The following is a 27,644-nucleotide window of genomic DNA, read 5'->3' as shown; positions in this document are numbered from 1 at the left end:
ATCTATGTTTTGATCATAGTTCTGAATCCAATCCAGATGTTGTCTTTTACAATGTATTTCAGTTTTTTGTTCAAAATGTTGCATTTTTATGAAACTTACTCATATTTAAGTGTTAATAAAATAGGATTAAGGGTTTAAATTACTTTTTAAACAGAGGCTCTGTTCTTTTTTTATATATATTCTATGTTCAGATATTCAAAAAAAAAAAAAAATTCTGGGGACATGAAATTTAAATGAAATTTTTGTGAAAATGATCAAAAATGCTGGCGCTGACTGGCAACTTAAATTATAATTATAATTTTGATATACTATTTATGTAACTCTTTCTCCACCAGCGTTTTCTTTTTTAAAGAAACCTATCTATTAACATCTGACAAGCATAATTATTATCTATTTATGTATAATTATTGATCACTGAGAAGTACATTTTGCAAATAATGTGTCTTTTTTTTTTAATTGTCTAATTGTTTTCAGCTTTTATTTTTTCATTAAACACAATGTTTAATCTATTTATTATTAGTTTAATCTATTTATTATTCTAGAAGTAATAATGCTAGCAATGCTATTTCTAATTTAAAAGCCACATTAATGGTTAATGCTTAACATACTCCAGCCAGGGTTTTTTGTTGTTGATGTTGTTGTTTTTTTGCTCCAGCATATTGGCTCAAAATAGCATAGACAGATAACAATATTACATCTATGAAAAGGCAAATATGACTATAATGACAGTTGTGTGCTACTCACAACAGGGGTAGTTCAATAGGAGTATGTCATCAACTGCAATGTAGCCTTTGCGGTCCACAGTCGCCTCTAGCAATATCTGAAAATATAAAAAGAGGAAAACATGTAATTTTAACATCTGAAACACAAATGATTGCATCATCTTCATGAGAATTTTGGTGTTCCCTAAAAGGGAAAATACACTTAATTCAAGATATATTTTCAGAAATTAAGTCTTAATCAATCAAGTCCAACAACATCAAATCTTATTATCTTACACAATTTTGCTTCTTAAGTAAATTAGTCATGTTTTAAGGCTAGATATTAAGATATTTTCTGCAGTGCAATTAAAATATACAGCATAAATACATAAATAAACATAAGTGATGCCTTATATTCATCAACACAAAGTGGTATCTATTAAACACCATCATAATAGTTTCAATCAAACTCACAAAAAGTGTTTTAATGGGCTGTCTGCAATATATTTTAATCATTGTCTTAAATTTGCACTGTGCTTCATTAATCTTACATTAATGAAGCAATTAAGAAATAATGAGAGAAAACAAGGACGAGAATGTCAACTATGTTGAAAAGAAGCAAAGCACATCATTCATCTTTTTGACATTTCACATCTTTTTCTTGAGTTTTCTTTTTGCACAAGTTTTGACAGTCATTGAGAACAGAAAACGAGAAAAAGAATGCCAAAGCAAGTAAAGAGAATAAGAGAGAGAAAATGGATGCCAACTTCACTAAGGGCCCCTGAGGCCTACAGGAAATAATGGCTTCATCAGGAGGCCTGCGTACACTGTGACACATGGCTCTCACTCAGCATGCTGCAAACACACACACACGTGCACGCAGATGCACCGGCTCATAATGTGAGCGTAAGGGGCATGAGTCCCCGGAGACCGGGAGAGATGGTTCACACTCGCCAAAGGCTATGAGCAGAGGACGGTCGCTCCAGTGTAATGAAATCAAATCAATATTGTGCGAACGACAGTGATGAGATGTTATTACACATCGAGAGCGCGGAGGCCATGTTTGCTCTTCCAACAGTAGTCTGCTTTGCTGCCCACGCTTGAAGTTATTGCTTCAAAAAAAAGAAAGGAAAAAAATAAACTATTTTTGTTTACTGTCTAGTAACCAAGCAAAATCACAGTTGTGACTGAATGTTCTGTTATTATCATTAACTAAAACCAAAACTATTAAAAACATTTCTGTTAACTGAAATAAAGCTATTTAAAGCTAAATTATAATCGCTGCCTTGGCAATGACCTCAAGTTTACAGTAAAATTTAAGTACTAAAACTATTAACAGGAAATAAAAAAAAAATTTAAAAAATAAAACTAACTAAAACTGAAATAAAATGAACCCAAATAGCAATATTTAAATTATTAAAATGATAAAAGCAGATAATAAAATTACTAAAAAAACATACTTTTTGCATACTGCGCATCTGAATTGGAAATTACACATAATAGAAAATATTCTGTGATATTTAGCACGAAATGTGATTTTCTTCACATATCACATGTCTGATATTCCATTTAAAGCTCTAAACTGACAACGTCTCCTTGTTAAACTTACGTAAAAAACAATTTACTTGGGCAAAATTGTTTGTAGTGGTGGAAATGATGCTGTGTGCTTATTAAGTAATAATAAATAGCCAATATTCTAGTAATGTGCATGCTAATAAGCAACTAGTTAAAAGACCCTAAAATAAAGTGTTACCACAAAAAGTTAAAAGAAGCATTCATTTGAAATAGAATTTTCTTTCTTTCTTTTTTTTTTTTTTTGTAAACAATGTAAGTCTTTACTGTTTCTTTTGATCAATTTAATGCATCCTTGCTGAATAAAAGTATTAATCTCTTTCAAAAAAACAACCCCAAACCTTTGAATGGTAGTGTAAATGTGCCTAAAGTTGAAGAGACCTGACTCATGGTCAAATTATCCGGGATCGTTGCCATCGCCGAAAGGGGATTTGTATGTTTTGCGGCCGAAGCACATAGTTGACCGCAGTATCTCTCAGAGCTGTCATGGTACTGGGGCTTCATTCCATGTTCAATTTCCCCATCACCTGGTCAGCAGAACATTCCAGTCTGTCAGAAGCCTCTTATTTTATCATGGAACAGCATGATTTCATGCTCCTAACCCTTCCTTGACCTATAACGACGCCGACATATGTGAAGATGGATGTGAAGTCTCTGATTGGGATCTAAAAAATAACGTGCTTTGCGGGAAGAGAGGAGGAAAGTGACTATAGACAACAGAATATACAGCCAGCGCTGGCTCCGGCTCTGTAACCCAACTTTAATCTCCTGTTGGAAAGGACTGCCATATAACCACAATAAACTGACAGCAGACTTGCAGGATGATGCAACGGGAGATTACTCTGAAATGTGTTTTTGAATTTCCCCCACCATTCCAAGGGTGTTCTGCTGCTGACATGCCATCAGCCCTCCGAAACAAAAGACAAAATGTAGACACCCCTACACTATTAAAAATCCTCTACCCATATCACATTTATTCTAATCAGTGCATACTTCCCTCCTGAAAACTACTCAAGGAACAAATCTCTCTGATTTATGATGGATATAAAAAAGACTCTTTCTGGCTAAGGCAATGCAGGGCTGAGTTGAATCCTATATTTTCCTACTCTGCTAAGGACACAATAATCTCTATAGTCCTCAAGACTTGTGACAGCATAGATCAGATTAATATGTGTATGTTTCAAGGTTGAAAGATAGTCACATGTGGGTGTAATGAAGAACACGACGAAAGGAGTAAGGATAAGGAAAAAAAAATAACTTTTAGTTTTAATAGTTTTTAGTTTTAGTTTTAACTTTAATCAATAAATCCACAATGGAAAACTCAGTAGATCACATAACATTGACGATACCGGACATTAGAACGAAGGAAACTCAGGGCTTAAATACATACAGGGATAATTAACGTAACTAGGAACATGTGAGAACTCCACCAAAAACCATGGAGACAAACTAGCAAAAGGAATATAGGCAAAACAGGAACAGAACACAGAGAAACTATCACGATTACTATTACTATGATCTTATTTCATAAATTATGAAACAGAGTTGAAACTGCAGTAGTTATGAGTAATTATGCCAGATCGCCTGTATTCATTCTAAAATCCACATTCTAAGCTTTTAAAACACATTTTAAACAGCTACACGCACCAGTTGAAAAGGTTAAAATGCACAAAGTAAAATTTTGGGGTTGATGAGCTCAGCCAGAGAGAGCGAGAGAGAGAAATAAGATGTGAAGGACCGCAATCAAGGTGGACAGACACAAACAAACCATGCTCTCTAACAAGGACAAGTTCTCCTCAGAATTATCCAGTCCTGACCAACGGGTCAAGGTTTGGCTGATTAGGTTGATCCAATTAGAACCAATTGGCAGATGTTGTAACTATAACATCTGGATCAAAAAGTATCTTTCTCTACTGATTTTTTTTTTTTTTTTTTAAATAGCTGTGTATGGCTCTAAAACTAAACCATCATGATAATACTAACAAATAACTTTCTGCAGGTATTATAGACCTACTTAGTTTGGCATGTTTTTAGTCAACAGAATAAAAAAGACAAGATTAAAATAATGAAGCTTGACAGCTAAAAACTTAAATGCATTCTATCCTGTCTGCTTATGCAATGAATTCATCCTGGTGGAATGCATTTCATTCATCTACATTATTTTTATTAATGTGACTGACCTAACGTCTTCTTATGTCTTACATTTCTTTCTTCTACCCCCCCATCATTTTTTATTATTTAGACTCTCATGCATTTTCTTAAGAGTGTGTCAGGTTGAATTACTCTTTCGTAGCTTCAGCTTCGTTGTTCAATGTGGCGGAGAGACAAAACACAGAAACAGATTTGTTGATGTGATGTGAATTTAATTGGAAGCCTGTGAGAGACAGAAGTGAGAGATAGAGAGAGAACGATTCAGACGAAAAGGTATGGACGGAATGAAGCTAGATTCTTTTTGGCAGTCCTGGCAGGCCCGATAACATCTTTAATATTTGATAACGAGTTCCCACTATCTATTACACCTTCACCAATAACAGCAGAAATATATGAGCGAGCATGGCAGACAGGGGAGATTTCAACTCGAATATTTCAAACTCAAGGTGATTCCTACCCTTTTCCATTCTGCTCTTCCTCCCAATCTCTCCCCATCTCTGTCTATTCAATTTTCCTTCATTCCATTCCTTTCTCTCTACTGATGTTCAGACATGGTAGACAGCCGGAAATATGGTATCTCGTGTCACATAAATGTGGGGGCCCATCATATCATGAGAGACAGGCCGCCATCTCATTTCACATGTATAGTGATACAGAGCCCATTGTTACTGTATATGAAACTTGTAAAAACCGAACTCCGTATCAAACGCAGAACAGAGGGACTTCATTAGTCTGACAGAAGTTGAGACATCATTACTTTTGACTAATTGCTTATTCCCTGATAATTAGACATTTCTTAACTGACAGTTCAATACAATCAAAACAATTAACCTTGCAGTCAGAAAAGAATTTTGTTTTGCTCAACAGAATCATACATTTTCAAGTAACAAAAAATCTTGTTGTTTTTAGCTAACTAGTTTGTAACATTGACATTGAAATTCAAATATATTGTGTATACATTAAAATGAATGCTAGATAAATTAATAAAAGTATATTATATAAATTAAATAAAAATATTTATATAATTCATAATAATGAGTATGATGATGATAATAAATATAATACATTATTATTATTATTAAGAATAATAGTAGTAGTAGTAGTAGTAGTAGTCTGATCACTGAATCTGATCATTACTACAGTTTTATTTATATTTATAGCTAATTATTATTAAAAAAAATGAAATCTATTGTAACTGAATGCTTAAGGTATTTGGGCCAATCGCAATGTGCTGGATCACTGGCCAATCAGAGCACACCGCGCTTTTCAGAACAATGAGCTTTGTAAAAATCGACGTGTTTCAGAAAGGCGGGGCATAAAGGAGCAACAATAATGTACGGTATGTGTAAAATGATGACTCTTTTAACCTAAAACTGCGTAAACAAATTGCATTAAACCAAATACACAAAATAATGTTCTTTTTAGGAACATCATATGACCCTTTTAAAGTTCACTTAATAGAAAAACTCATTAACTCCTAATATGATATTAGTAAGCGGTCTAAGTTGCAGCAGATTTCTATTTTCCAGCATGCTTTGCATCAGACTGTATAGGGAGAATAAATTTTGAATTTAAGTATTTTTGTGTGTTTGTGTTATTGTTTAATGCTCTGTTATTTTGGTATTTGAATGTGCTTCTGTTATGTTGAAGTTTTGTAAGGTACTTACCATCATAGTGCCTGTGGTTAGATCGAGAATGCGCTGCAAAACTTCAAGTCTATATATACTGCATGTTGATTAACAAGTCATGCAAGTATATAGTGATAGTTTCTTTGATAGTTACATTAGCGCATGCTAGTGTGCTGTTCCTAACTAACACTTAACCATAAAGATTGAGTTGATTCAATGTTTCAATTAAATTGTAATTAACAAGTTTGTGTAGTACAAAAGAAAAAATTAAGTCCTAGAACTTAAAAAAAAAAAAAAAAAAAAAAAAAAGATGTAATATAAGTCTAAGGTGTCCCCTGAATGTGTCTGTGAAGTTTCAGCTCAAAATACCCCATAGATTGTTTTTAATTCATTTTTTAACTGCCTATTTTGGGGCATCATTATAAATGAGTCGATTCAGGGCTACTGGCCCTTTAATTCTCCTGCTCCACGCCCACGGAGCTTGCGCTTGCCTTGAACAGTGCATAAACAAAGTTTACACAGCTAATATAACCCTCAAATGGATCTTTAGTCATGCATGCGGCGGATTATGTGAGTATTGTATACTGTTATATTGTTTACATTGATTCTAAATGAATTTGAGGCTGTGCTCCGTGGCTAACGGCTAATGCTACACTGTTGGAGAGATTTATAAAGAATGAAGTTGTGTTTATGCATAATACAGACTGCAAGTGTTTAATAATGAAAATAGCGATGGTACAGTAAGAAACGATGGTAACTTTAACCACATTTAACAGTACATTAGCAACATGCTAACGAAACATTTAGAAAGACAATTCACAAATATCACTAAAAATATCATGATATCATGGATCATGTCAGTTATTATTGCTCCATTTGCCATTTTTCGCTATTGTTCTTGCTTGCTTACCTAGTCTGTTGATTCACCTGTGCAGATCCAGACATTAATACTGGCTGCCCTTGTCTAATGCCTTTCATAATGTTGATAACATGGGCTGGCATATGCAAATATTGGGGGCGTACACCCTGACTGTTACGTAACAGTCGGTGTTATGTTGAGATTCGCCTGTTCTTCGGAGGTCTTTTAAACCACTGAGATTTATATAAGAAGGAGGAAACAATGGAGTTTGAGACTCACTGTATGTCATTTCCATGTACTGAACTCTTGTTATTTGACTATGCCAAGATAAATTCAATTTTTCATTCGAGGGCACCTTTAAAAATTTTTGAGTATTCTGAACTGTTTTAAAGTGTAGTAGAAAGGCAAAAACAGTTGAAATCAGTGCTTCCTGACTAGAGAAAACAGAAAAAAGACTGTTCTCTTCCCTTGTGCCAAATAGGTAGGAACACTTCAACACCCATAATGCACTGAGCATTTTGCCATCCAAAGCCACTTCCAATAATCTGCTATAGATACGCTTACCAGAGTCGAATACCATCTTGCTTTAGTAGGAAATATTTCTTAGCAAACTTTGTCATAATGGTGTCGACATGTATTGTTCCTGGGTGCAATAAGAAAGCTGTTGCCATAGTGTTCCATTTTTACCATAATTCTGTTAAAAGAGTAGACTAAATACGATACAATTTTATAAACCTTACAATAACTGCTTTGTCAATAACCCTCTGTCGATAGACTATCGGTGGGCAGGGATACAAAAATGCACAAGTATAATCTGTAGTTTTCAAGAAAACGTGTCATCCAGCAGACTTTTGCTGACAAATAAATCTGCATGTCTTGGTCCAGGTAACACAGAGAACGAGTAAACATTTTTCATTTACATATACTACTGACACTGTAAGAATACAAAGCAGGGTGAAAATTGTCAAAATTACATTATAAATTTAACATACCATAATTCATTATCAATCCATGAATTGAATTGGAATTGACAGTTGAACTCAATGGCACACAACCCTAGTGTTTACTTTGTTAATAATAGAAAATAAAATTCAAATGTAGGCAACAGGAAACACCCAGTGTGGACAACACATTGTCAAAATAATCAACCTGTGGACTTGTTTATCAGAAATCTATTATCATCTACATCCATTCATTACGATTATGAGGAAATAAACATTATTTTGTATGAAACCCTTAATTATGAGGCAAAACAAGAGTCAAACAAACAGGCTATTAGCTCCTTCCACATAGAGATTCAGTCTGGGTGGTCTTGTTACGTGAGCGAATTTAATTTCATGAAATTATCAGTTTTTCAGCTTTGGGACAACACAGTATTGTATGGTTTCACTGATCTCTTAGCAGTGAAAGCAAAGTCCTCATGTTCTCAAGAGAAGTGGACCTCTTCAACTTGAGCAATCACTCATAGATGAGCCAGACATGATATTGATACAAACTCTGGATAATATTTAAACATCAGAGCTAAAAGCCAATTTGTCCTTGAACAAGTCCTCTCAGAAGCTTTCCAGTGAGTTTTTTTGTTTGGTTGTTTTTATTGTTTACTGGCTGAAATACAAATGTACAATGTCACTTTGCTGCCCTTAACACTGATATTTCTGCCTTTATTTATTTTGTATTACTTTATGACAGCAGACAATGTTTCTTTTTTCCTCTGTTGTACTTGTTTTGTTTGATTTTCCTCTCATCCTTATTGTGATGAGTCATGAGGCAATTGTTGGGCAATTTTGGCTGCCATCAAGGCTGAAAGGATCTTAGAAGACATTACTAGCATAAGCCTTTTTACAGGACTGATTTCTTGTCTCATTCTCGCTCCTGAATGTAGGAAAGCCAGTTGCAGTAAGCAGAAAAGAATCTACAAAAGACAACACTGGAAAACTAACAAAGGACATGCAAACTGTCCGTGATTCTACTTTTTTAGTCTGATAGCAAAGGTCTAAGGCACATCCTCAAGGCAAATACACAGAGTTCATGGGTTTGACTCAGTGTTCCAGGAAAAAGACCAGGATGACACAGAGATGGGCACACAGCTCCATTTACCCTTGTTATGAAAAAAAAAAAAAAAAAATCCTGGCTTGAAGTGATAAACAATGTTTCACACACTCATTCAGTTTAAAGAAATAGCTCACCACAAAATAAAAATCCAATCACTTACTCACCCTTATTTTCAAACCTGTGTGCTCTTACTGTGAAACACAATAGTAGAATCTTTTGAATCTTGCCCTACAACAGCAGTTCATAGTGACATCGGGATGTCAAGCTCAATAAAGGATAATAATAATAATAATAATAATAATAATATTACATAAACTGACCGGCCATACAAAAACAAGATGATAACTAAGTAAAAACCAATTTTGAAAGACAAAAACTATGATGAAAATCTACTGACATTTTCATCAACGACTACAAATGAGATAAAAATGTTAGGGAGGGACGATTTGGGAAGAGATTCAGTCAGCACTGATGTCCATGCGCACATTTGAATTGTAAAGTGCTGATCTACCCGAAAGACTTATAAGTTGGCATACACTTGCTGCATGTCTCAGAAAACATTCAAAAATGTAAACGTCTGGAAGAAGAGAAAAGCAGACATATGGATAAATCTGAAAAGATGTGACAACGTGAAAGAGAGCTCAATTCAGCCAGATTTTCTGTAAGCACACAGAAAACCTCATCATCATCGGACAAGTATTCATTTAAACACAGCTGGTTATGTCTTAAGTGAATGCAAACAGCTGGGAGAATATCAGAAGTGTATCAGTGTATTGGATCCGTGCATTCTGCCTTAAAGTGACAGCAGTCTAATAAACCTGCTGCTGCCCGTCATTAATGTTAATCAAACAAAAAAAAACTGAATAACTTTAATAGCTTCAATAAGGATTAATCTCTATTTAATTTATCCAAATAAATATGTCTGCTTGAAAGAATGAAGAATGTTGCAAGTTGTTATAAAGAATGCATACTGTATATCATTAATTAAAAAGAAGACCATGTTCTTGTTTCTTTATGAGAAGTGGTTTTATTTAATTGTAAGATAAATAAAGACATTTTGTTTGTCACAGCAGTTAACTCTGTGTCTTTATTGCATGTTTCAACCTTAATATCATTCGTATTAACAGGTTTATAGATGTTTTCCCCAGGAATATATGGTGAGTTTGGATATTTTAGAGAAATGCTTAATCGATGCATAACAATACAACTAAATTATAATATCTTAGAATATTTAGTTGACTAAAATATGCCTAAAACTAAAAGGGATTTTAGTCAAAAGACCATGACTAAAACTAAATCAAAATTTGCTGTCAAAATTAACACTGATTTAAACCAAACATGACATACAATTATTAAATTCTAGACCTAAATTGGGGCTAGCTGCAAACTTTGGTCTGAAAGGAAAGAATATAAGTGATTAAAAAGTGATAATGCATTACATTTTGATTGATTTCTCACACAAACCTATCACAAGGCTTTAGAAAACTTGAAATATTGTCAGACTACATTTATGATGTACTTCTGGAGCATGACAGCCCCCTTAATAACCACATACAGGTTTGGAATGGTATGAGGATTTGCATTTTTAGATAAACTATTCCTGTATCTTTTTGCTTACCCAAGACTATCCCTGAAAAATGACACCAGCTGGATTTGAGAAGCAGCAAAATGAATGAAAGGAGGTATGAGGGCGCAAATCAGAAACTGCAGGAAAAGCTAAACAGAGTCAGCAGGAAGTACAAAGAAAAGGCAGAGATAAAGACAAAAGAAAAATACAAAGCAACTAAGTACATATAAACAGAGAGAATTTAATTACGGCAACTGCTAAGGGGTCGAACATCGTTGCCATGGAAGATCATCCGAATGGTCTCGAAATATAACAAATGCTAGAACTGAGCTTTAAATGATCCTCTTGTTGGCTCAGTTTTAGTAAACTAGCCTTGACGCGGCACCCGCTGGGACTGTGGCAGGGCTCTAGTTTCACCATTGGTCAGGACAGTCTGCCATCTTCCAAGCCCATAGTGTGATTTAGTGTGCTGACACCCCATTGAGAGAAAACTACGCTGAAAAATAGCAAGCTCATCACCTCATCAAATGCACAAACTATTATGGCAGTCGTTCAGCCACTGGTTGAAAAATACAGAAACAAGATGTCTACAACACTCTGCATTCAAACACTTTCACTGTTATGGAAAAAAACAAAACGTCTGTGCTGTTATTAGAGTTTTACAGTGTATCATTAGCAATACACAAAGAGGTCTGCCTTTACCTCAAGTTTATTGGCCTATTAGATTAGCATACCGCTAACTAATTAGCCTTCTAGCAACCTGCTACAAGTAGAACCGAAAAAGCTATTCTAATTATCTTGAAGAAGATCAATCACAAAAAAACGTGATACGTTTTTCATTGGCTAAATTAAACAAAAGAACATGCAAAGACATTAGCTACTATCGTACGCTGTGACGTTGCTTTTAAGAGCCCTCTAAAAAAAAGAAAAAGTAAATGCACCAAAATGAACTTTTTAGCAAGACTGAAATCAAAGTTTTCATTTAGCTGAAAACTGAAATGAAAGTTTTAGTATTTAAATTTGGGTAATTGGGTAAATCAGTAAACTGTTCAGAGTGTTGTGTTCTCAAGTGTTAAATTAAGCCAGTCATTGTAAAGATATCTGACAACAAGTCGCCTCTCGATATTTCAGAAGTTTTCAATATTGCTACTCTAGCATAACTTTTTGGGGCAAATTGCATTTTCATTGACAACATTTAAAAGTAACTGTGTATTATGCTGACATATTTACCTTTTGTATCAACGTTATGTGCAAAAAAGAGACGGTGAAACAGTCAAAACACATAATCAGAGAAGTGCTAATTAAAAGTCACTGTTTTGGTCAGTGATTTCAGCTCTCCAAAACTATTTCAGCCGAGACCAAAAATACATTTTGCCATTTCATCTGTTGAAAGTTTTCGGGTTACCAAAATTTCAGTGTATCCCTAAAAAAGGCAAAGGTAAAACAATTATTAGCAACACATGTTGCTAATAAAAACGTATTTCCTAATCATACACAGCTTTTATTGAAAGCTGTCAGTAAGATGCTTTATGAACCACATTCTACCATCCATTACAAAAGGTTAGCCAGCTGAATTCCTCGATTTATGGAGAAAAACAGGTTTTCTTCATGTGCACTCAACAAAACTCAAAGTGACGTCGAATCGACTATGCAGACACACACAACAAATTCCCCCTATTGTCATGTCCCCTCCACCTTCACATCTTGTTGACTGGCGGGAGGACTATTATTTACACATGAAGGCCACATCTTTTCACTGGCATGTGAAAGTTAATTAGGTTGGAGAGATTGACAGTTCACAATAAAGCGAACACTACTCAACTTAATTGCTTTCTGACATCTGCGCAGAGTTTGCAGAAAGGAGAAATTGAATTTATGGATGAAGCCCCCTCCGTCTACCCAATTGCAGACCGACCATTGACACCAATCGATCGGCTTGGGGGGGGCGTGAATGAGCTGTCATTTCGTAAGCAAGGGTACAGAACTGTACTGGTACAGTAAGGAAATTAGGTTACTAGTTGACTAAGATGTGTCAACACTATTGACTTGGTTTATATTGTGGGCTTGTCCAAGCCCTACAGCAGTAACCTACATTCATGCCGAGATCAATGCTAATTAAACAGTGCAAAGGGCATGACTAATAAGACAGTAGCTCCATCACTGGTTGTGTAATACCTCGATGTGAGGAAAAGGGATGTCAGTGTATGCCACTGTTGGTGGAGCTCTGATATACCATCTTTGTGTCAAAGCAACTTTATGTGCACTTAGTCAAAAATCAGTTTACTAGTCTGCCATTGAGATTTCAACAGCTATCACACATATTGTTCATTTGTGGCATACTCTACTGTTTCAAGAAAAATATGACAAAGTAATAAGCTTAGAATCTGACATTTCTGAAGCGTTTTAAAACATGATAGCTGGTCTAAACTAGACATTAGCTTGTTGACCAGCCACCATGTTCAAAAAAACCTTTTGACCATCTTACTGGTATGACTATCTGGTAGTTGGTTTATTGCTGGTTCAAGATTGTTTGCTAGCTTGCACTAACTAATGACCAGATTTAACCAACTAACAACCATCATAGACTAGCTAATGAGCAGTTTGTATCAACTAAGAAGTATCTTAGACCAACCGAGGACTAACTTAGACCAACTAACAACTATCTTATACCAGCTAACGAGCTAATAAGCATCTTAAACCAACTTGGACATACTAAGGACTCTCTCTTAATTACTAGTTTAGACCAGCTAATAGGGCTGTGCAATTAATCACAAAACAATTGTGATTTGAGCACATGCAATTTCTAAATCACATAAGACTAGAGTTTTATTTATTAATTTATTTATATTTTAATTCAGAATATTTTGGAGTATTTTGAATTCAGGAGAGAGGATGTGTCAGAGAGCAAGGTAATTTGCAAGACCTGTGAGATTACTGCAACAAAACGGGGCAATACAACAAACCTGTTACAGCACTTAAAAAAAGCCATAAAAAACTCTATGATCGATGCGTGTCGACAAAGTCCATCGAAACTAACAAAAGCACAGCTCAAAGCCAGCCTGAAGCGACTGAACAAGTACCATTGTTCAAGCATTTGCAAGCATCACGCCTTATGAGAAAGGATCAAAAAATTACCAACGCGATCACCTAACATAAATGCAAAGTCATGGTGCGGCTTCCGAAGACTAATACAAACACTCAACAAAAGATACCAAAAGATGCCATCTCTGTTTATCAAGCTGTTAATACTATGTTATTTAAATGTGAAATGTTATGCACTTCTTGTGCACTGAATACATTTAGAATGTAGCATATTTGAAAAAGCAAAAACAATAGCCAAAATCGCAATTGCAATATTCATTTAAAAAATAAATAAATAAATAAAATCGCAATATGATTATTTTGTCCATATTGCACAGCCCTACCAGCTAATGACCAGGGGCCCGTTCTTCGTATGTCGCTTATTACATCCGAGATCAAATGACACATCCAAGATGATATCATCGTGCTAATCATGATCCGGCTAATTGGGTTCTTCGAACACACCTGTTGTGTATGATTAGTATCGCTGGATTGAGTTATCTGAGATAATTGCGCGTTCATGTGTTGGCTTAAAAGGGGATATGTATCGATAGTAGAAACATTGATCAGCAATGCAGCGATTGGCTGGAGTCAAGACGGCAACGTAATGACATCATAGAATGAGAAAAGACACCTGACGAAAAACTAAAAAACTAAAAAACAGAAAAACTGACGAATTTCTAGACATTTATAAGGAAACAGCCAAGTGAATAAATGAGAGAAGAACGACATAAATGTTAGATAAATGAAATGTGCACTATTTTTTTTTTTTACATGATTACCCAATTATTTAGTCTATATTCACAATTTCTATTATTTGTACATTCAATTTTTTATTTCAATGTTGTAATTAGCAACTAATTTACCTTTGAAGCATATTTGACAGCATTAATTAAAGTTTCTTAAGGGTCAAAATCAAGTTATCTGCATCTCCTGCACTTCATCAAGCCAATCCCATAATATATGTGCACAAATGCATGTATGGCATAGACATCTGTACATCATGTGTGTAAAACTCCAATAAAAAATATTACGTAATTATTCCCTCACGAATGAATCTCTCACAGAGTAAAACTGTCGGTGTCTATATTATGACACTACACGGCATTATAGTGTTATTTGCAAATTTATTTTTAAATCATTATTATTGTCCCTGGTTTACATTAGGGTACTCTTGTGGGAAAGTAGCAGAGGCTGGGACAGACTTTAAACATCACCTCCGCTTAAAAAGATGCAATCTAATCCTGTTTACATGAAATAAGCCTGCTCCCGAGCAGGTTTGAGCTTACGGACCTGTTGCTATGACAGCAAGTTTAGGATGAGCTTCGAAGAACCAAACGATCAAAGATCATGCCAAATCGTCAACAATCAAATCCAGCTAACTGAGTTAGCTACTTACGAAGAACGGGCCCCAGCTTGTTCCATCTAATGAGCATCTTAAACCAACGGATAACCAAACTGTATTTTCTAATGACTCTCCAGGAATAGTTAATGACCACTTTAGACCAACTAATAAATAGCTTAGACTAGCTAAGACCAACTAATGACCCTCGTAGGCCAGCTAATGACCAGCTGAAAACCAACTACCATTGTCTTTAACACAGCTTCATTTTCCAGTAGGGTTACTATGGTACTTTGATATATACCAAGATATTCACATGTACTCTCCAAAGGTAAGAATTCATTCCCTCATCTAGTAACCAAAAACACTTTTAATCATCCATTTTGTAAATTAAGCATTTAAACACATACATAAATATACTGCATGTGACATCAATCAGTGTAAGAAAGAAAAATAACTTACAAACGTCCTATTTCGTGCAACCAACCAGAAAAGACAGTCACTAATTCATAATGTTGCTCACCTGGTACTCATTTGGCCAGAAAGTGCTGACTGCCAATTCCACCTGGTGCCACTGTCGTCCACGTGAGCCAGAGACATTCCACACGGGAATACCAAGCGGTCCACCATTGACCCGCACATAAACCCGCAGCGCCCCCGGGCTGTGGCCGTCTCTGCTGTACAGGAAGTAGCTGAACTGCACGCAGTGCGTGTCGTTTTCACTTAGCGTCTGCAGCAGAAGCTGAGCCCTCTGCCCCGCTGCATGCTGGGAGGAGTTGACCATCATGTAGGAGCCTTGAGGAGGAAGAAAACACAGCAAGAGGGAAGAATCAGCCAAAGGTCAGAGCCATCACATACAAACATACACACACACTCAAATATCAACCAATTAAAAGACGTAGTCTTAAATTTCAAATGGTTCCTCACACAAATCACTCATATCACTTCAGAAGGCATGGAATATAGCATATGGGTCATATGAACCTGTTTTATGATACTTTTATGTTGCTTTATGTCCTTTGTGGAGGTTAACATCCACTGTATGCTCTCGTTGTATGGGAAATAATGCTTCTTTTATGTCAAGAAAGACTCATACAGGTTTGGACTGAAATGAGGGTAAGTAAATTATGACAGAATTTCCATTTTTAACTGTTTGTTTAATATAATCACTTTGTGTTTGGTCATCAAATACAATATAAAACAGAAATCGAAAAGCAAGAACTGAATAAGAAAACATTTCATATCTCTGTGTGGCTACAAACATTTGTGGAGAGCTTTAGTGCATATTAGAGCATGCCCGCTTAAAGACACAGGCACATATACACTAAGCTCAGAGAGACTAAAAGAGACTGAGGGGGAAATGAATATCCAGCTTCTCCATGGAGCATATCTGCTGTATTACAGCCTTCTCAGAAACTTCTGTGTAGTTTTCCTGTTCCTACTTTTCAAAAGCCCTTGTTTGTCTATTTGTCTCTTTCCGCAGACTATCTCTCCCTTCAGTGAGTTCACAAAGGATGACAATTTTGGCATTACTCTCTCAATTCTGAGCACAGAGAGAGAGAGACAACACACAGCACGGAATACTAAAACGTCTTTCATGCTCTTTTTAGCCTCAAGGCTCTCTGTCTCTGCGGAGTGTGACAAATGCAAAATTTCTCTGTACAAAGACAAAAATTTGTGAGGTGTTGGTATAGCAACAGGCACAAATACTCAAAACAGGCATATGCATGGGTGATTCTTCAATTAGGGGAACTTTTCTGTTCCCTAGGATGGTTTTAAAGAAAATAAAAAAAGGAGATATTCTAAAAAAAATTCAAAAATAAATAAATAAATAAATAAATAAATAATAATAATAATAATAATAATAATAATTAACAATCATTCTACAAACCCCATATCCAGAAAAGTTGGGACAGTTTGTAAAATGCAATAAAATCCACAATCTGTGAATGATTAATTCTCTTGAACATAACTCACAAAAATACAAAGAAATGATTTCCAATGTTTTCACTGAACAGCATAATTGTATTTTGTAAATATAAACAAATTATGATTTTGATGGCTGCAACACACTCCAAAAGTTGGGACAGAGGCAAAATGAAAGTGAAAAGATCATAGAATATCCAAGATAAACTCTTTTAAAACAGTCCACAATTAGCAGGAATTGGTAATAGGTGAGGGTATCGTGTTTTGGTATAAAAGAGCATCTCAGTCTTTGCAAGCAAAGATGGGCCATGGCTCAACACTTTGTAACAAATTTCATGAGAGAATTGTCAAACAATTCAAAAAATCACTTTTCTCAATGCAAGATTGCAAAGAATTTATGTCCTTCACCATGTACTATACATAATATTGTGAAAAAATTCAGGGAATCCAGAGAAATCTGTCTGTGTACGGCCAGTCAGAAAACTTCTGTTCAATGTGCGTGACCTTCAAGCCCTCAGACAGCATTACATGAGAAACCATCATGCTATTGTGTTAAATACAGCCACATGAGCTCGGGAGTACTTTGGAAATCTATTGTCACTTAACACAGTCTGCCACAGGCTGCATCAAGAAATGCAACTTGAATCTCTGTTACTCAAGGAGAAAGGTATACATCAGTTCAATGCAGAGATGCTGCCGAGTTCCCTGGCCCCGAGCTCATCTCAGATGGTCTAAAAGACAGCAGAAATGTGTCCACGTTTCAGCATGTTTTTGGGAAAAAACTGACATTGAGTTCTAAGTCCCAAAGACGAAAGGAACCATCAAGACTTTCATAAGTGACAGGTGCAAAAGCAGGGTATTGGGGTGCAACTGTTCAAACGGCATAGGTGACTTACATGTGTGTGAAGGAACCATTGATGTGGAGGCGTATATTGGGATTGTACAAAGACATAAACTGCCATCAAGATGACATCCTTCCTGGGAAGCAAGACAATGTTAGGCCTCATTCTGCACGTGATACATCAGAGTGGTTTTGTAGACACTGTACACCATAGAAGGGATGTGCTTGACTGATCTGTCTGCAGTCCAGATCTGTCTCTTACTATATGGCCCATCATGAAAAGGAGAATCAGACAATGATGACCACACACTACTGAGCAGTCTTGTATCTTTTATCAGATGAGACTGGGCAAAAATTCCACTTGCAAAACTTTAACAATTAGTATTCTCAGCTCCCGAACAAATAAAAAGTGTAATTAAAAAGAAAAGTTGATGTGACACAGTGGTAAACATGCCTCTGTGTGTTGCAGATATCAAAATCTAAATCTGTTTATAAAAAAAACAATTAAGTTGGTCAGTGAAAACATTGGAAATATTTTCTTTGTACATTTGTGAGTTAAATAAAGGTTCAAGAGAATTAATAGTTTCTAGATTTTGTTACATTTTACAAAATGTCCCCAACTTTTCTGGAAATGGGGTTGTAGTTTGCCAGGACAGATTATAACTTTTTTTTCTTCTTTTTTTTTTTTTTATAAATTGTTTTCCATTTTAGTCCCAGACATTTTAACTTACTTTTTTGTATTTCTTCTAAGAACATAAATATATACACTGCCATTTGAAACTCTGAGAGTCACTAAGAGTTATTTTTCGAAAGAAATTGATACTTTTATTCCACAATGGTGCATTAAATTGATCAAAAGTGACAGTCTACTTCAAGGTCAATACAGTTTATTCTTAACATAAAAAGAATTTTAAATTCTCAAGATTTTATATAGTTAAACATCCTTAAAGGGCTAGTTCACCCAAAAATTAAAATGCTGTCATTTATTACTCACCCTCATGCCGTTTCACACCCGTAAGACCTTCATTAATCTTCAGAACACAAATTAAGATATTTTAGTTGAAATTCTATAGCTCCGTGAGGCCTCCATAGGGAGCAATGGACACTTCCTCTCTCAAGATCCATAAAGGTACTAAAAACATATTTAAATCGGTTCATGTGAGTACAGTGGCTCAATATTAATATTATAAAGCAACGAGAATATTTTTGGAGCGCCAAAAAAACTAAATAAGGACTTATTTAGTGATGGCCGATTTCAAAACACTGCTTCAGGAAGCATCGGAGCATTATGAATCAGTGTGTCGAATCTGCTGTTTGGAGCGACAAAGTAACGTGATTTCAGCCGTTGGCAGTTTGACACATGATCTGAATCATGATTCGATACACTGATTCATTGTGCTCCGATGCTTCATGAAGCAGTGCTTTGAAATCGGCCATCACTAAATAAGTTTTGGCGATCCAAAAATATTCTCGTTGCTTTATAATATTAATATTGAGCCACTGTACTCACATGAACTGATTTAAATATGTTTTTAGTACCTTTATGGATCTTGAGAGAGGAAGTGTCATTGTTCCCTATGGAGGCCTCATAGAGCCATCGGATTTCAACTAAAATATCTTAATGTGTGTTCCGAAGAAGGTTTTACGGGTGTGGAACGGCATGAGGGTAAGTAATAAATGACAGAATTTTCATTTTTGGGTGAACTAACCCTTTAATTGAGCACAATCTCAAATGCAAGCACATAAGAGAACATTCGGCCTACTTGTTATTAATCAGCATGGCGTGCCGTTTACACACAGAGGACGGTGGGACGTTGGGGTTAGGAGCTCCATCTGCAAGGTGAGGCTGAGTGAATAATTACATCTGAACCATTCATATATATATACACATGAGGACGAGCTTCTAACCATGGTTTTTCTGTCCTCCCTAATCAGGACATGCCACCCTTCATGTGTTCATCTGCTTACTGAACAAAATGCCCTAGAAGACAACCATCACTCCATCCCAAGGTCTTTGTGTTGATTCACTTGAAAAATATGAGATAGGACCAGACTGTCCTTGTTGCCTTGGTATCAAAGGAATTTTTATAAGGTCTTCTCATAGAGAAGGACAAAAAACCTTCATTAAAAGAAAACCCCATTTTCCTAAGCTGAAGGTTAACAGCTTTAAATTACAGTACCTAACAAAGAAAGAGACTTTACAGCCAAGTTGAAATGACACGTAGAAATAATCTAGTCAGTGGGCAAAAGCTGGCATTGTGTTGGAGAGTGGTATGGCTCCTGACTCTCACCTTGACTCTTTCATCTATCATGTACTGAATAATAACAGCTTATTAAATATATACTGGCCGCAAAAAGTGTTTGAACATGTAAGCCGCAGTTAAAAATGTATGACTGCCACTGCAATAAATAAAAATCGAATCAGATGGCATTTATTTTAAATAGTATAAGCACAGATTTCAAGCAAAATATGCCACAAAAAGAAGTTTAAGTCGGAAAATCAGGTGTACACACACTTTTAAAAAAAACTTGGAAAAAGGATCATAACTAATAACTAATGGCTCTGGGACCAGGCCCTCTCCAAAGCACCTAGGACATCCCTTGATTTATGTATGTCTGAGTGTACATGTGTGTGAAAAGCCCTGCTCTCTCAAGGCATTCTGGTTAATTAGATTTCTTAAGGCTTCTTCATATTGCACTCTAGAGACTTCTGAAGAGCACATCACAAGGATGGAAAAGAAAGGAACACAGCTAAATCTACAGATAAAGAGTGATTTATCTATATTAAACATGCACCTCAACCCAAAGAGGAGCTTTTGAGAGTAACTGTAAGCAAGGAATTATGACGTTCATGAGGTACTGTTGATTTTCTCAAGCCCATGAAAGTAAAGCTGTTGACTTGATGAAATGGCTAATTAAAGACATCAATATCGATGTAGCTAAATTGCTGCCAGATTAATAAACTAGATGGACAGATATATAAGATCTGATGGACAGACATATATAAAAATAGACATTTTAGGAATATACAATTAATCAAACAGCAAAGAATCTCGAAGCAAGAAGCAAATACTATTAGAGCTTTTTATCTAGTTTGAACAGTAGATATAGTACAGCATAATTTTTTACATGCCTGGTTTTTAAAACAAGATTGTTCTATTGTAATATAAATGTTTTGATGGCTGGTATCATGATTCAATTGGTCAGATAGCACCGCCCCAAACTCAAGTCAATGGATGAGTGAACATTTCTTGTCGTTAGGTGTTTAAACAAACAGAGGAATGTTTTGGAAACACCAGTGTCTGCATGCACTTAAAAGGATAATTCACCCAAAAATGAAAATTATGTCATCATTTACACCTCAAGAATGTTGGTAACCAAACAGTTGATGGGCCACATTGACTTCCATAGTATTTTTCCCCCCATACCTTGGAAGTCAGTGGGGCCCATAAATTACCCATATTCTTCAAAATATCTTCTTTTGTTTTCAGCAGAAGAAAGAAATTCATAGAAGTTTGGAACAACTTGAGGATGACTAAATGATAACATTTTCATTTTTGGGTGAACTATCCTTTTACCACAACAAAACTCCAACAAATCTCCATGCAATAAGCAGCAGATTCACTCACAAATGAATTTGCATTTTTGAAGTTAATTGAGTTATTTGAATAAATGTTTCAGTGGCTCACTCATAAGGACAGTCACTTCATTCTTGAATGAACCAAGCTGCGTCCGAAATCGCGTACTGTTGAGTAGGTACTACATTTGAATTTAAATTTACTTCACAACCATTAAAAAAGTATGTTCTATATAGTACAAATGCGTGTAGTATGAATGAATTCGGACCTACAACATCTGCCATGTTGTTACAGTCATATGTCCTACCAGCGTCAGTTACGTCCCTTCAACTCCATTCACAAATCCTCTCCCATGGCCTCATGGGATACTAAGGTGCCCATCGTATGTGCACTTCAGAATCTCACCATCTGGGTACTTTGTGCCTACGAATACTGTGAATTCAGACATACTTCTCTGTTGGCACACTGTTTTTCGCATGCAATATAGAAGAGAAGTATTTGATTTCGGACGCAGCATCAGTGTTTTGAATTAATTATCTGAATGAATGATTCAATGACTCACTCATAAGGACAGTCACTTAATTCCTGAATGAATCAGTGTTTTGAATTAATCATTTGAATGAATGATTCAATGACTCACTCATGAAGACATTTACTTGCTGCCACCTACTGGCATTACATTCCCCACCACTAAAGTAGAGACTGTGTATATAATTTCTGGCAATCATAAGCTTCTAAAATGTCTGCATCTATATAGGTGCAATCAAAACAGACATGTACATGAATACATTTATAGATAATGAAATATATTGCAAGATGTACCGAATGAACAAACCGAAACAGACAGCCAGATAGATGTATTCATATTCCTTTATTATAGTGCAACCAGCACATTCAAAAAAGCTTCCACTAAAACAGTGGAAAACACATGGTGACATTTGAGAGCACACTCCAGAACTCTCTCAAGGAGAGACTGATTGAATTCACAGTGGAGAGTCTGTGCTTCATCATATCATATTGAATCTGAACCCAAACAACAGAGCTGACCATATATCTCAGCCAGAGGCCCCAGAACCCATCTGACTACGCTGGCACCCTGTCCCTCTCTTTCTCATAGGTGGGAGTGGGGCACAGCACAATATATTGGTGCTGACATTTTGCTTCTCGCTATCATCTTCTCCTGCTTCAGATCTGAATCCAATCTCTTAGAGCCAACCTGAAACATCAGAAAGCTAGGGCAGCTGCTAGAATTTCTCTTACAGGACTAAAATGTTGATTAGTCACCATTTAATTTCCCTTAAACCGTGATCATTAAGGGAATTTTTCAGGATAAATACAAGCTTTATCGACAGCATCTGTGGCACACAGAAAATAATTTTAGCTTGTCCCTCAGTTTGTAAAAACAACAAAAAATATGTTTACACTTAGAGACTTAACAATGGAAGTCTATGAGCCAAGTGTACCAAAGGTTTAAAGAAGAAATAAGCAGCTAGTATTTTGGATCTGTCATTTTGAAATGGTGTGATAATTGTATATGTTTATGTATATTCCAATTGTACACTGTATATAGCACTCACAGGCAAAACATCTACTGTCTTTTAAATGACTGTCAAGGCAAAACTGTTTTTTGTTCCCAGAATTGTGTACTTTCACAGCCTCTATTAGCAGCCTCTAACCTCCTGTTGTTTTATCAGAGATCCTCAGCCATAATTGTGCGCAATATGGCAATTCAATTTTAAACCTGTAAAGTTTTAGAGAATATTGCTCTGAAGAAACTGTCTAATAACAACAGGTCTTACAATCGCCTTATGATTAGTTTTTGTCCTCACATTAAGTCTATTACTGTTGTTGAGTTAATTCTGCCTAAAACTCGATCCTGTTTACTGTCAATAGCAGGTGCTAAAATAAAGGTGTTGACCAAGGCTGAACACAAGAAAAGCTAATTCAAGCTGAGATAATTTGATTTATAAAATGATTACTGATAAAAATGTTCAGTGTATCCTTAATTAAGTAAACTCATTCTGTCTTATCGCTCGAAAAGAAAATGTTTCTGGTGATTGTTCAAAGGTTAATTGTGTTACAAAGCTACTCTCAAGAGCAGTCAATAAAATACTCTTGTAAAGACGCTTCCACGGTTCACAGTAATTTGTGGCATTCATAAAACATTTCCACTGTGTTTCAACTAAGACTAGGGAAACATAAGCAGTAATGGATCAAGCTCCTCGTTTTATTAGAGATAGACATCATACATCATACATCATTCTGTGCATTAGAGATCATACATATTCAATTATATCCTTGAAAATGACCCAAAGTTTTATTACCTAGCATGACTCCAGGTTAGCAATTCTGTGTAAAACCGAGTCACCATAATCAGTGTCAGTCAGCATCAAGTCTAAGAGAGCCTTGTCCTCTTTCTCCGTTATGAATGATGTGAACTTCTAACCTTCAATGTCTATTTTCTCCCTCAACCTTTTTCTTTTTTTTTCCAAAATGGATTGTGTGAATTGCATTAGCACTGGAACGATAAAAGATACAATGTCAGACATAAACAACACACGAGGGAAATATATAAACAAACCAAGGCTGAAAAAGCACTAATGTACTGTACCAAAACAAGACTTTGTGTACTTTCAGGGCATTTTAGATGTAAACTCAGCCAAGAAGAGCAAAGAACCTCCTGCTGAACCGTTCAATAAGGTCAGACGTCCCTCTTGCCTTTTTGATATTTACACTGAAAGCATCACTGGTTAACCTTTGACTACTCACCTCATCGTAAAGCCTCCCTTACACACGGGCACAGACATACTGTTCACATAAACTAGAAATATCAAACATAAGGTGACCTTTGGTGAATTATGCCTCCAAGGCTGGTGAAATCTGATAAAGTCCCATCCATTCGCTGCTAACCCTCCCAAGGGCGCAGGAACATACATAACGAGATTTGGAGTGATTGAGCCCATCGTCATTCAAACGGTGCAGCGCAGGAAAACAGCCACTCGCTAGCTAACCGAGATGCTATCTCGGAGAAAACAGGAGTCAAGAAAAGACCAAGGACAGCGTTGAGGTGGACGAGTGAAAGGCTGAAAGATGCAATCACCAAAAAGTTAGAGTGGACTCGAAAGTTGAGGCCTGAAACGGAATGAGAGACAAAACAAAGGGAGGGCAGATAAAGGTGAAATGGAAAACAAGAAGATTATTAGAAACAGAAAGTCAGAGAAGGACGGACAGACCTGGGGTAAAGGCACTTGCCACTTTGCATGAATAAGGGGTCGTAGTCATAGAAAAAGATAAAATCTGCTTTAAATCAGTTCATGTGAGTTCAGTGGTTCTATCTTAATATTATAAAGCAACGAGTATATTGTTTGTGCGCAAAAAAAACAAAAAAAAAACTTTTTAACAATATCTAGTGATGGCCGATTTCAAAACACTGCTTCAGGGCATTATGAATCCTTTGAGTCAAATCAGTGATTTCGATAGCGTATCAAACCGTCAAACTGCTGAAATCACGTGACTTTGGTGCTCCGATCCACTGATTTGATTCGTAAAGCTCTGAAGCATCAAGAAGCAGTTATGAAATCAGCCATCACTAGATATTTTTAAAGTCGTTATTTTGTTTTTATGGCACACAAAAAATATTAGAACCACTGTACTCACATGAACTGATTTAGGTATGTTTTTAGTACCTTTATGGATCTTGAGAAAGGAAGTACCATTGCTGTCTATCGGATTTAGTCTAAAATATCTTAAATTGTGTTCCGAAGATGAATGTCTTAGGGGTGTAGAATGAAATGAGGGTGAGTAATTAATGACATTATTTTCATTTTTGGGTGAACTAACGCTTTAATGACCATCCATATTTATTTTTTGGACTTTGTTACGATGCAAACAGAAAATACAGAAAATATGCACACAAAATGTAAAAATAAATAAATAAATCATAACAAAATGGCTTCTTCAAGCAAAATTCTGTATTTAGTGTGACCTCCTGGACTTCTTCCAGTTTCTCAAAAAAGAAAATCTGAGAAACTTCTCATCATATTTTGAAAGTTTTCTTGGCCTTCCAGTCCTTTTCCATTCCATTTAGGTTTAAGAGAGCCAGGTTCCTGCTATTGCTCAAGTGTAAGGGGAGGTCACTAAATACTTGCCACTTTAGCCTTGTCAAGCATATTTTTATGTGTGCACAATTTCCCCGCTTGATAGGGAAGGTAAAATCATCAACGGAGCTGGAACTGGATTCCACTTTTCTTTTTTTTGAAAAACATCAACTATTCCAACAGAAGAAAGGTGAAAAACCTTTAACAGAAACAAAAATACAGAAAATGTAAATGAATTGTAAATAAAGCTTATTAAACATCTGTTTTTATCTTTGAGTTCTTTGTATATATTTTTTAACATGAAGCACTCTAAAATGATGTTATTAACGAGCTTAATAAACTTAATTAGTATAATCTGCAACATTCACATTCCAGAAAATTAACCTAAACACTTAAAATTACAATATGCGCATATGAAATTAGATTTATCACATTATTTTAGCGATCTTAATCACGTGAACCGAAGAAATAATTAACGTTCCATTGTCAATTTCTCTCGTGATTAAATCGAAATACAAACACGGATATACAAATCAATACACTAGTGCAATAATACCATTAAAATTTACCACATAGCACTACATTTTGCTTTAATCAGGCACGTATCGAAAAGTTAAAGTACGTTAGGTCAGGAAATTTTCCGTGCCCAGCACAGACATAGTTGCTGCGTCATTAACTGAATCGGCATCTGCCGCTACACCAGCATCATTCTGCCTCATTTACAGATGCAAAGTGAATTTTTAAGAGTGCTCACCGGCTTCCACTTCGGGATTTGACAATGTTGCATGTCTGTGCACTTTCTTTTTCGTATTCAGCTCGGGAGTTTTAGCAGAGCTCGCCAGCCGCGTCACCCGTCACCCGTTTCCTCTTTTCCGCCCCTCGCTACGATTGGCTGAGACTACTATAGACTGCTATTATTTTATTTTTTATTTTTTTCATGTTATTTATTTGTTTATATACAATTTGTAATTAATTTATATTTTCTTCAGTTTGACTTGACAAGTGTATAGAAGTCATTTTCTTTCTGATTTTTTCTGTTTTTTAATATTGCATACAAATTTCCTACAGTATTTTCTGGTTATATTCTAATAAAGAGACTGAGAAATAGTTATATATGGTCATTATACCATTGCTAAAACAACATCTGGGGGCCTAAGACTTTTGCACAGTATTGTTAGTCTCAGATTTCCCCAGTAGGGATGTGCACAACGTCTAATTTAATAACCGTTTAAATGGAAATTTTTGCAACCAAATAGTGGACCCCTGAAAAGTTTAGTTTCAAAATACTCCCTCAACTTGCTCATCTTCTAAGTGGACACTTCTCTGAACCTGCCGTGAGCGCCACAGAGAAAACAAACGCATGCAAAATCTGAGGTAAAATTTAAAAATTTAGTTTTCCACTACAGATATACACTTTTCAAAATAATATATTAATTTCAACATAACCTTTGTAAAAAAATATAAAGCAAAACATTAAATATGCAAAAAAAAAAAAAAATTGCAAAAAACTAGTACTTTCCCAGTCGACTAGCAGCAGCAGCAGTATCGTTTAATTGACTAATCAGCTCACACATCCCTAGTCTCTACAATGTGTCTGTGAAGTTTCAGCTCAAAATACCCCACAGATCATTTATTATACCATGTTTTAAATGCCCATTTTTGAGTGGAAGGAAAAACATGCTGTTTTCGTGCATGTATCTTTAAATGCAAATGAGCTTCTGCTCCTCACCCCACTTTCCAGAAGAGCACAGAGCCTTTACAGCTTGTGCCTCGGATACTCTGCCAAAAACTAAAACATCTGTTTGGGTTTGATTATCTCTATTGCGACCATGTTTACGTGACATTGCAGTTCTTCGTCATCATGAACGTTAGTCTAATTATTTGGATGCGTTTTAAAGCCATAAGAGTTTAAACTTCTGATATATGGTTTTCTGAGCGTACGCACGCACACAGAAAGCTGGATGTCAGATGGTGCGTCCCGTGAGTATTAAACTAATTTCTCTTACATGTCTTATTGCACTTAAACTTTCAGATAACACAAAATTGTCAAAAGCATACAAAGTTCACAAAAACATGTCTGCATTGCATATGTATTATCGCATAACATATGTTGGCCAAAAATGTTTGTTTGGAGGAAAAAAAAAATGTGTTTGATCTTTTTTTCTAGCAATAACTTTGGTAAAAGGGTTAAATGTTTGAGTTTGATGAATGCAGTGAACGCAATACGTTGTAAAAACATGAAAACGTAT

The 27,644-nt window shown here is 35.8% G+C and overlaps 1 protein-coding gene across 10 annotated transcripts in view; it reads right to left on the bottom strand.

Annotated features, from left to right (window-relative positions):
- Positions 1 to 27,644, bottom strand: part of ptprub (protein tyrosine phosphatase receptor type Ub) — a 261,558-nt gene that overhangs the window by 118,251 nt on the left and 115,663 nt on the right. For all 10 annotated transcript variants that reach the window (XM_067405445.1, XM_067405447.1, XM_067405448.1 and 7 more), the window contains exons 3-4: positions 15,477 to 15,748; positions 745 to 820 (exon numbers count right to left, since the gene is read on the bottom strand). In XM_067405445.1, the coding sequence (XP_067261546.1) occupies positions 745 to 820; positions 15,477 to 15,748 (348 nt within the window). The remainder of the gene's footprint in view (positions 1 to 744; positions 821 to 15,476; positions 15,749 to 27,644) is intronic.

Source organism: Chanodichthys erythropterus, chromosome 2, assembly GCF_024489055.1.
Source record: "Chanodichthys erythropterus isolate Z2021 chromosome 2, ASM2448905v1, whole genome shotgun sequence".
Taxonomy (NCBI): Eukaryota; Metazoa; Chordata; class Actinopteri; order Cypriniformes; family Xenocyprididae; genus Chanodichthys; species Chanodichthys erythropterus.
Note: the sequence above shows the minus strand (reverse complement) of the source record. Positions and strands in the feature narration are given on the sequence as shown.